At 37.6% G+C, this 11,701-nt stretch overlaps 1 protein-coding gene across 1 annotated transcript; it reads right to left on the bottom strand.

The window, feature by feature from the left end:
* Nucleotides 1-3,114: 3,114 nt before the first annotated feature.
* LOC149257961 (putative germin-like protein 2-1) lies at nucleotides 3,115-4,127 on the bottom strand. Its single transcript, XM_089370474.1, has 2 exons — nucleotides 3,984-4,127; nucleotides 3,115-3,885 (listed from the first exon to the last, which is right to left on the bottom strand). The coding sequence occupies exons 1-2, from the start codon at nucleotides 4,111-4,113 to the stop codon at nucleotides 3,341-3,343; spliced, it is 675 nt and encodes a 224-aa protein (XP_089226600.1). The 5' UTR covers nucleotides 4,114-4,127; the 3' UTR covers nucleotides 3,115-3,340.
* Between the last annotated feature and the right edge of the window lie 7,574 nt (nucleotides 4,128-11,701).

Raw genomic sequence — 11,701 nt, 5'->3', positions numbered from 1 at the left:
GGTTTCAGTGAACCATTTTCCCATATGAATGGAATAGTATACAAGACCGTTGAAGACGTTGCCGACATAAATGATCTGTCTTTCCTGCAAGCAATCCGACGTTGTGGTCACATTAGAGGGTTTGTCACAAACCAATACAAGGCACGAATGATATCTCCTAGTACTAATTATTAAGATTTCCACCATCAGGTCGATATCACTTCAAATCCTTTCCAACCCATCAACTTTTTAGAACCACCTAATCAAAATATTTCACAAACATGGGAATCAGAGGAGGAAATAAGAGTACAATACTTTAATAATTCTCTGATAGAAAGGTTCAGATATCAGCATTATACACATCCACAGATAGAATATTATACGATGGACTGAGTGTTGTCTTTCTGGCCGACTATGGTGCCGGACGAGCTTTCGTGGATTCCCTCGCTCTGGAATCTCCACTTTGTACAACTTTGAGATTTGCAAATCTCATCTTCTATGTCATTTTAGTCTTTCGAGGGTTCACTTATGAATTTCCTCTGTGTAAATAGTTTGTTGGTACTAAGATTCAGTCCCCACATGCCTCGGGCTCTCTGATAAAGAGTAGGGACGAGATAACATAGGACGATATTGTCCTATGCCCGAATCTTGCTTTCGGCGGTTTATCCAGATCTGTCTGAGTACTTTTATTTTGAGTCATCAGTCTGTACAAAGCCCACTCATGAATGTTTGTTCCCTTCCAGCTTATAAATAAGACCTAGCTGCGAAGTAAGATTCATTCGAGTTGGGAGAGAGTCTGAGTTTAGAGTCATAAACTTTTCCTGCTCTGCATCTGCGGACATTTGTGTCTGATCTGCTTGCATCACGAAGAGTTTTGTAAGTCCTAGAGTCTGGTTTGGAAGCCTGCGCATCAGTGTGCTCGGCACTGATGAGAACCTAAAGTGGCTGAACCATTAGGAAAGTCTGAGAGTTTGTCTGTAATTTCTGAGGCAGAGTCTGTCTATTGCCAGGTAGCCTCCGGTAATACTTGTTCCTTGCGAACGGTATAAAGTCCGGTAAAAGCGTAGACGGTCGACCTCTGTAAAGAAATTTCTCACATGTAAATTCAGCATCCATATAATAAAAAATCTATCATTGGCCTGTGTGAATGTGGTCCATCGATTATCAAATAGGGCTGAGAACACATAAGCTTTTTGTCCTTTTCTATGTAATGCATTCAGTCCTATCCTTATGTATGATGTAACTACATTTTGATGAAATAAGAATTTTTTTGTTTTTGTTTTTGGTGAAATAATTAAGAGGGAGAACGTAAAAGTAATTATTCCACCGTGTGTTATCTTCCATCGTCGTCGCCTCCTTGGACACCGCCATGACTCTTCAATTTCCAACAGTTACCACCGCCTGGGATCACACTGCCTCGGCCTCTAAATTTTTGGAAAAATAATTATATAACTAATGTAACCAACTCTACTTTTTCTATAAACAGAAATGATCAGCCAGAGGTGGATATCATCCCACTCGGCTTTCATATTTGCATGAGTAGATAGCAACTGGGCTTTCATATTTTCATGAGTAGATAGCAACTGTAGTTGCAGTTTCTATTTCATGTGTGTTTAGTTTCTTCAACTTTCCCATTTTTATCACCAAATTCGAGAAATTATGATAAGAAATAAATGTTTTGGACTCTAAGATAAATATAGTATGGAAAATATGAAAGATGGAATTTTTTGTTAGAATGTAAACACATTGGCTAATCCCCTAATATGTAATTTGTAAAATGTTTGGTGATTTTTTTATAATGATTTGATATAGTCCCCTAAAAAATTTTGGTAGTTTTTGAGGTAAAATAGTTTTATCCTACAAAATTTGGTTAATTGTTTTAACAAAAACAGAAAAATAATTTTCCCTCTATGGAGAGGGACATAGAGGGAAAATTAGCCCATCTGCAAAATTTAGACCCTAAAAATTTCCCCAAATATAAATCCTTAAAATTTTCTCAATTATTATAAAAAATATAATAAAATGATTTCAAACTTACTCTAAGTATCATATAACTCACATTTTTCAATAAAAAAACAGACACATCACATTTATTATTCTTACAACCAAAATTAATTTTAATTGAATTTTTATTATAGTTTTTTTACATTTATTATACATGCTCCAAAATAATTACACATCTAATATTTAAATTCTTTATAATATCTAAAAATGGAAAAATTCAAATGAAGTAATGTAGAAAGAGGAAAATAATATCAATTAATCGGTTCTACATATTTCTGTATAACCAAACAGAATGTATAAAAAATTGGAGTTGTCTTGACTTTTTGGACTTTCCGATGCCAAAATCCGGTGGAAAAATTTGAGGTGAAATCTTGATTTGTGTTGTTTAAACTAGTGAAGGTGAAATCTTGATTTGTGTTGTTTAAACTAGTTTTTTCGCTGTATATATGGATTCATCACCCTAGAAAGGTGCCAGAATCCGGTGAAAAAATTTGAGGTGAAATCTTGATTTGTGTTATTTAAACTAGTTTTTTGATTGTATATGTAGATTCAGCCCCCTGGAAAACCCTAACGGCACTTCGATTGCACTGGATTACCCATCAAACTTGTGTTTTCAATCAATTCCTGCAATTACACCAAAAAACACCATCACAAAAGGTTCCAAAAAAATCACACTAAAGACAACTCCTAAAACTTTTATCAAAATCAAATAAACGTTTTACGAGAGCTACCATTTTCGTATGAATTTTAAAACTATTTATTTATAATTAAAATTTAATTTAAAATATTAAATACAGAAAGATCGGAGTGTGTTTTGCATATCCACAAAACTTATGTATACAACTTTATCAACGCTTACCCGCAACATAGAACCTAGGGAAAGCAGATGATGACCTATGGAAGAAATGACGAGGAACACTCGCAAGATATTTGTTCCTCGAATTGAGGTTTAGTTAACATTTCATAGTGTGCTCAAACATAACAACAAGATAAACAAATTGAACGTCTAATTCATGCATAGGAGAACAAAAATAAGTGGAGAAAATATGAATGACGGTGGAATGGAATGAATTTCATTATCCTTTTTATTATATAATATAACCACCAAATTGCAAGGAAGTCTACAGGATATGAAATTAAAGCTGTGAAATTTATTAATCCAAACAAACACCGCGGATTTGCAATATTGACCCTCCATTTATGGGGTACCATACATATTATTAGATAAGAATGACTACCTATTACTCCGTCACCCTGAGAGTAGGAGAGGGGTTTTATTTTTTTATATAAATATCAACGAAAGACCAAATCTGTTCTATTATGATTCATGCAAACGAGAAGTGACGTCGTCATGAGATCAGGAGGTGGACTTGAATTTGTTTTGGAGACGGTGGACGAGCTTGGTATCGATCTGGAAAGCTCTGGCAAGAACGGAGGCATCAACAGGGGGAGAGGCCCCGAACAGTGCGTTGGCCACCAGCTGAGTTCCTGGATTCTGGCTGCTCAGTCCAGAGATGGCCACTGCGTTGACAGAGCCAATGTTGAGTTGGAAGTGCACAAGGCCTTTGGGGAACACGAACACGTCTCCCTTCTCAAGCTTTGTGGCGATCAATGTGTTGTTAGTGGTGATGAAACCAACTGAAAGAGTACCCTCGATGACCACCAAGATTTCGGTGGCCCGCGGATGTATGTGAGGGGGAACGAGGCCGAGAGGAGTAGCGAAATCAATCCGAACCATGGAGATTCCTAAGGTGTTCAGGCCTGGTAGCTCCATGACAGAGGCTGGCGTTACGTTAAATCCCAACATGTTACTTGTATCTCCCGCTTTATCTAGGCCCCTCAACATGAAGTCCTTTGCTGTAACCATGGCCGCATCCTTGCACGGGAATCCGTTCACAATAACTGCATCATAAATCAAATTAAAACAACATTTAGATGATCACAGTATTGATCGCAAACGCATCAGAAATAGAAATACACAATCATCAAATGCAAATTACCTTTGCTCTTTAAATCAGCGACGCAAATGTCTTGTAAAGGATCTGGATCACCTGCGCGCACAATAACAATACTATTCGCGTATGACAAGATCACCAGTACTGCAAGGGCTAACGCCGGAAAGGATTCCATGCCTGCAACTCTTTTCTTTTCTTTTCTTCCTTACGATAATTCGATGCTTCCTCCGCTCCGCTTAAATGATAGAAGATTCTGCAGTGAGTAGTTCGATGAAGAATGAATTTTGAACGTTCTTCCTTTTCCTTTTATAACGTAGCGGCCATATGCCATTTCCGATTTTAATACAAGTCTCCCCACCCAAGCCAAGCCAAGAGTGAGTGACCCAGTCATGAATGCCGCCTGTATTGACATTAAGAAGCCAATTTTTAATTTCAGTCTCCGTCGAAGCAAGAGTACTGAGTGACGCACTCTTCACGACGCGGTCACCCGCCTGTATATATTGACATTAAACTTGGTAGCAACTGTGTGAAACGGAGATAACGCGGATCATTACCCACCAACGCCCCTCTACCGCATATGACCGTGTAAGAATTTTTGGTATTTTTTGTTTTCACCGCCTTTACGGCATCCTCATTTTCCCTTGGGGAGAAAAGATCAAAGGTTCAGTTTCGATGACAAAAATTCAAATGCCCCATTAGTATAGAAAATGATTTGAGGACATTGAATCAACTAACTTACCTACCCACCACTAAAATTCCCTGCCAGCGTAGCAGAAGTTTCTTGGGAAACCTATAATAATACATAACTGTCTCTATCAACAAATCTAGCACCACACTCACACTTTTTAGATTTCTGTCATGCTTAACGGCGTGGTATGTTTATCTCTATTCCAGGTTATTGGAAAGACATTGTATACCGAGACTACAATTTGGTTGGGATGGTAAATTTTTGGTTGGAATTTTGTAATAAAATTTAGGAAAAAAATTATTAAAATGTTTAATGTTTTTCAACACTATCAAAAACATCTAAAATATCTAAAATCTTAAAACTTGACCACTATAATTTTAATTTCATAAATATTTCACTAAATTTTATCAAAATTTTTAAATCCTAAAATTCGACCACCATAATCTTAATTTCAAAAATATCCCACTAAATTTTATCAAAATCTTTAAATCCTACAACTCGACCACCCTAACCTTAATTTCAAAAATATTCGACTAAATTTTATCAAAATCTTTAAATCTTAAAACTTGACCACCATAACCTTAATTTCAAAAATATTCGACTAAATTTTATCAAAATCTTTACCGACATTTTTCTGGAGGAAATTGTGGTCTCGTTAAACTTCTCTTACTCTTATTGGAAACCCTTAAGTCGCTCGCTCGGGCCCACCCTCCATCCCCACTAACTGTTTGTGCTCACAAAACACGAAACTTTTGTAGACGGAAACTTTCGGAGCTGTGGGAGAACGAGGAAAAGTTACCAACCGTATCACAGTTTAGGAAATCATGGACATCCATAATATATGGTCATCCAGACTGATATGCTGACAATTTGGCATTTCTCCAGCATTCTCTTTCGCAGGTCCGACAATGGATCCGGCAGCTCCTCCATGTATTTATTTATTTCAAAATTAAAAAATTTTCAAAATTAATAATTATTTGAGTTTGAGTTTATATAGCCGTTAAGTTATTGGTTTCAATAAAATAAAATATTTTGAATATATCTCTCATTTTACTTCAATCAAAACTAATACCAATTAATTTATTTTAAATAAATAATATATTATTTTAACTAAGAAATTTAATTTAATTTAATTGAATATTTAACATTTATATTTTTAAATAATAAAAATATGTAAACTCGACACAACCATATTAAACATCATACAAAGTTGGTATTTACAATCAGTGAATATACACAGGGAACGGGGAATGGGGGTCTAATGCCCATGTCCCAAAAAATGTGTTCTTATTTGACAATAAGTACCGAGTTTGTGTGGTGTTTCATGAGGTCTGGCTCCTATAGGCACCTATGTTTAGTTTTTGGTTGGCCATGTGTTGGTTTGTCTTCAATGCGATTATAGCGACAGACATAACAAGGTCGCGACCCTGCATTTTTTGGTCGGGATTAGATCTTTTTTCCAAACTCTGGTGCTTTTTGGCTAGTGCGGGTTTCATTTTTCCTCGACCCTCGTAGTTGACGGTGTCGAAGATGGTGGTCGTTTGTTTCATGGCTTGACGTCAGGGAGTTTGTTCCACCGGTGTGGTGGAAAAAATGATGCCTAAGGTACTTGCGCTTTGTGACAAATGGATTGTCATTCATGGACGAGCATGATGCAAGCAACACAGAGGGAGCCTTGCCACTATGGGTGTGGTTGCATTCTATTTTGTAATTCTTTTTCTGTTCAAATCGTTTCAAGGTTCGTTAAGGCCAGGGGAAAGATTTTTTGTATGTATACAATGAGTTTCAATGGATATAGGAAACGATCGAGATCAGTTATCTCAAACACCCTCTGTGAACTCATGGATAACTTTGTAATTATGTTTTCTTGATTATTACAAAGGTTTTAAATTCACCAAAAATATTTTTATTATAATTTGTATTAGAAAATATATGTTTATTCAAAAGGCAAAAAACAAAAAATCTTAAAAGATAATATTAATTTGAGAATTATAATTTTGATTAAGCTTTAGAATAAATGTTAAAAAAATATCATCTCTTCTAATTTTTAGTGTACATGATTGCTGTAATTATTAACTTTGTGGTGAATCAATAATCTTGATAAATTATCATTTGTTCCCTGGGAACAAATGTTTACACAATTAACTAGATTTATGTTCATAAGCACATTTCAAGCACAAGAATGTAATAGTGGAACATTTAAACCTACTAAAAAAAATTAACTCTCTGTCATTCGAAGGGATTAGGTATATTATTGAAAGTGCTGACACAAAGGGGACTTATAGCAATGGAAGCCATCAACTCATAACAATATTAGATTTCAATATAGTTTGGTAAACTAAATTTTAAATATAGTAGAATCTAGAATTATCTTGCTACTTTGTTTTCCAAAATTTTATCATCCCAAACACCCTCAAATTTCTATGTAATAAAATATTTAAAATGTAAAAGAACATCAAAATTGGTCAATATAGTTAATACCAAAAGGCAAGCTACATCATTCCAAATGGGACAATTTTATTTTTGAGGCAAGAATTCATTAACAAGAATGATGGCATAGATAATTAAACAACAGTAATCCAATTGACAAACAAAAATTGTTAAAACATTTCCTCGCAATTGGAGCATTTAATTGTCAAACCAAAAACATGACTTACATTTTTTATGCTATTTGCACTCACACTTTAGGAGGATGTGAAAACTTGAACATGTTAATTTTTATGAACCAAGGCTTTTAAACATAATTATAATGCTTAAGAGATCTAAAAAGTAGAAACTATGACTTAGGAGAACTATGACTATATTAACTGTGACACAAAAGAACTATGAACGCAAGAACTTTGACCCTTCGGAACTACTATGCATAATAACTATGACCTTGAGAACTTTCATCCTCATGAACTATGAATTTGAGGAACTAACCAAGCCAAAGTTCCTTTGTTGTTCATGTTCCTGAGGTCATAATTTCCTTTTTAGTTAAGAACTCTAGTTGTCATATGAATTGTGGCCTTTGTTTGTCAATCATAGTCCTATGCAATAATTCCTTTGTTTATCACGAACCTTGTCTCACAAGAACTATGAACAAAGAGTGAAAGATTCAAACCTAATCAAAAAATTCAAACCTAAGAGTGAAAGGCTCGGGCCTCATCATCTGTAAATTCTAGGTAGGCTGCTGAGGTTGTGCGTTCTTCTCCTGCATCGTAGCTATCAGTATAGGACATTCTTCTATCACGTGGTCAAAGTGAGTACGGTATTGGCATGATGGGCATGTCTAGCTTGTACACTCCCGCGCATAATGTCCTGACACTCCGCAATTATAACAAATAACTTACCCCCAACCTCTACCACGTCCTCCTCCTGCTCGACCTCGTCAGCGCCCTTGGTATCCTATGCGCGCTCCCCCAGCGCCTTGATCCGAAGGCCGAGTTTCTATTTGCATTCGATATGCGGGCGTTCTTTCCATCATTAATTAATAGATACAACAGTTACGCTCATCGTGGCCCACCGATTTACAGAAATTGCAGAATAACTATTGCGGTGTCTGTACAAATTTTTGCAGCAAGTGACAATTGTCCATTACATGTTTTCCAGCTACTTGACAAATAGAACACCACAATGCAGGCCCTGTACTTGGTCTCGCGACAACCTCCTGCCTCAGAGGCATTGGCCCTCCTCCTGCAATATAATTTGCGAAGACAGGGAAATGATATTTATTGTGCCCCTGGGTTTTACATTTGATGCACCAAATTTCTTCGCACACCTCCGACTGAGCCGCTTTTTCCTTTTGCAAGATCTGCAATTCCAAGAAGAGATTCTGCAATTCTGCGTGAATCTGTTGAACTCCCAAAGTAGTGTCTTGGATATGTGTCTCATGTAATCTCATTGCAATCTCTAGTACTTCTGCCCGAGTCCCTATCTTTTGTTGCGATAAAGAAACCCTTAGGTGGGGCAGGAGTGAGGCTACAAACAATTCACGGTGTTGACTATCCGTGAGATTCATGTTGGCTTCACAGATTTGGCACCTTAATATTTGATCTAATTCCCAAGGAATTTCACCGGGCCTCATCATGATTTCCTTGAATCCAATGACTAATTTTGATTTAGACTTGGGCCTACTGAATTCCTTATTCAGAGTAATTTGAGTGTCCACTAATGATGCCAATGGGTTATTGGTGCAGTACTTAATGTACCATGTCAATGCACGATCTTGTAGAGCAGTAAAAAACTACATGTTATTTATATGATCATCTGTAATATTCAGTTTCGTCCATACAACCTTCGTAATGAAGAAAAACTGATCCGAGTCCTCACTTCCCAAGCCCTTGAAAATGGGCAACTTCATGGTATTTGACATATTGAACGGTGGCGGAGGTGGTGGTGGTATGGATGAAGGTGTATGTTGTGGAGGTGAAGGTAGAGGTGGTGTGGGCGGATGAGGTATTCGCAGAAAACCCCGCTTTATCAACTGTACAGTGCTTCGCGGTGAGGCCTGTACTGCCCACTCGTCATCACTCAAAGGAGGTTTACCAATCGGTTATATTCAGGACCTGCTCTCTCCTAATTTCTAAAGAATCGTCCACTTCGCGTAGATCCAAACATCAAGGTAGTGGCATAACCCGCTTTTCACACAAGAGCATTTCAATCCAAGTATTCAAAGATCTCAAATACTTACCTCACGGTCCTTTGAGAAAGTGTCGCTCTGCTTCGGTATAGCTGACTAAGGTATCGATCGCGAATTCTGTCACATATCCTCCTATGACCTGATCAAGCCAGTGATCAACAACACATGCGATCTTATCTTTAGAAGCTTCCAATTTTTGCACTAGCTTCGAGGTCCACACTATTGGATCGTCAAGCCTCCACCTTCCTTGGTCGTCTGCCAATTTAGCAATCCACTCATATAGTTCAATAGAGAAGGTGTAGAAGAAAATTTCGTGTATTTATGTGTATAGATACCTGTCCAACCATTGTTATTTTTCAAGGTGCATATTTCTGTTCTCTTGCACCACGAATTTGTGGATATTTCTATCCAACCACTTCTCAATTTATTTCTTTTTCAGATTCCAGTGATGCGAAATCACACATCTCTTTATGCAGATCCTAGTCTAATCAATGGAACCGTTTTTTGGCTTAGTGGGTCTTGACCCAGGTTCAGAGTTAGTTGCGCCAAATAAATCCCTACACTACTGGCCTTTTCGACATCAATCCGTGGAGCGCGGACTGAAGTCTCACCCAAAGTAGTATGGGGGGATGTTGGAACCAAGTTTCTCCACCTAGAGACCAGCGTGATATCATTTTATTCCCTAAATCTTCCTTCATGTAGATCGATAAGCCTTTAAGGCTTATCTATATAAGTTCCTTGAATAGGCCTCTAAACCTCCACGAATGTCTATGACTTGCTTTTGCAAACCCTAAACAAGCTAATCAGCCGCTGACATGCATCCAAGGCCATTCTTAACCCAACAATTAATCAATCCTTCTTAAGTGTTAGATAACTTTAACATGCAATAGTATAATCTTGGCGTAAACACTTAATGTCAATTGTGTTCATATAACAATATAAAACATGTAAAGTCACGCATCAATACATCATTATTTCATACAAGCATTATTTATCACATCATAAAGCGCACTCATACATAACAAAAGTGTTACACAGTAATTTGTCACCATTTTTCACTGTCCCTGTTACCCCTCTCCCGCACTTTGGAGGACTCATTCCGGGACCTGTGAGAAGTGACATAACTTGAAAACACTTGCATTATGTTCCCCTAAGTATGGACTTCATATGCCCTGAAGACATTTCCTGCAGAATATCCTTAAAAAGTTCCTTTTTCCATTAGCGCGGATCCACAGTGTATTACTCGAGCCAATGAGGGAAATCCTCCAAAGAGGGCGCGCCAGTTGGCACTTTGTCTCAGAGCTATACTCGCGCCAACCGAGTTTGGGAAAGCTTTTTAACAAACACACGTGCGAAGTTTCTTTCCTTTCGACTCATGAAGCTTTTTAAGGATAATGCCAATCCCATGGATGTCGTGATTAATCTTATCTCCCTTTCCTGTATCCATAATAGCTTTTTGAGGATAAAACCAATCCCATAGATGGTGTGATTGATCTTATCTCCTTCTCCTCCATCTATAAAATCTTGTTCTATTGCCTTTGACAAGCTAGTTCGAGCATAGGGAGAATTATACTTTCAGAAGTCTAAGAGATTGCTGTAAGAGTCTTCTTTGCATTCATAATCAAAGAGAGAGAGGCTTGTTCCCAATCCCGACAAGCTTTGCAAGACATATGTAGCTGATCACCCAGCCAAAGGAGGATTTGACGTCAGAACTATGGTTGTATTCTTCTTTGATGTTTATCAATAATAGATGACTATCATTATGGTTCCACTCTTGTTGTTCATTGTAATGATGTTTGAGTTATATCTTTTCTGACTGATATATAATTGCATCTATTGGATTTTATGCTTGTATTTGTGTCGTTCTTTTCATGTGCAGGTGTCCATTCACGGAGATCGTGAGGATCGTGACCGGCCGGAGCAAAGGAATGGGAGTGTCGACTCTTCTACAACACTAGCGTTGGAATCCGAGTAGGCTCTCATCATTTACCTTTAATTTGTAATTAGGAACCTGCGTGTTAGCATTGTTTGATTGTTGCTAGACCCATTCTGGGCTAGTGGGGATCGCCTCTGTCTGAAGAGGGGATTTACCTCGCCAACAATTTGGTGACTCCACTGGGGATACTATTTGTTGTTTGATTTGTAAACTTTGGATGGAGCCTAAAGTACGGCCATGTAGCCTTCGAAATGCTATTGCTCTGCATTAGCGAAGTAGATCAACGCCACTTCAGTCAATCTTTGGTTTGGTTTACGAACCGAACAACTTGGTGTTTGTCTTGCCCTTTTGTTTTCTCTTGTTTTCCTTGCTTAGATAAGTTATCTGGGTTGAATTTTTAGTCGTCTCTTGCTGCCTGGTCTGTCTGGATACTGTTGATCGAGCCTTGGACTGCTTGTTTTTATTTTTAAGCTAGCAAACTTTATTAGCGCGATTTTTTGCCTGAAAGTCGCGCCAGT

This window comes from Pinus tabuliformis, chromosome 6 (genome assembly GCF_031772625.1).
Source record: "Pinus tabuliformis cultivar Carrire ecotype Pingquan chromosome 6, CPIR1, whole genome shotgun sequence".
Classification (NCBI taxonomy): domain Eukaryota; kingdom Viridiplantae; phylum Streptophyta; class Pinopsida; order Pinales; family Pinaceae; genus Pinus; species Pinus tabuliformis.
This window is presented reverse-complemented; position numbering and strand designations above follow the sequence as displayed.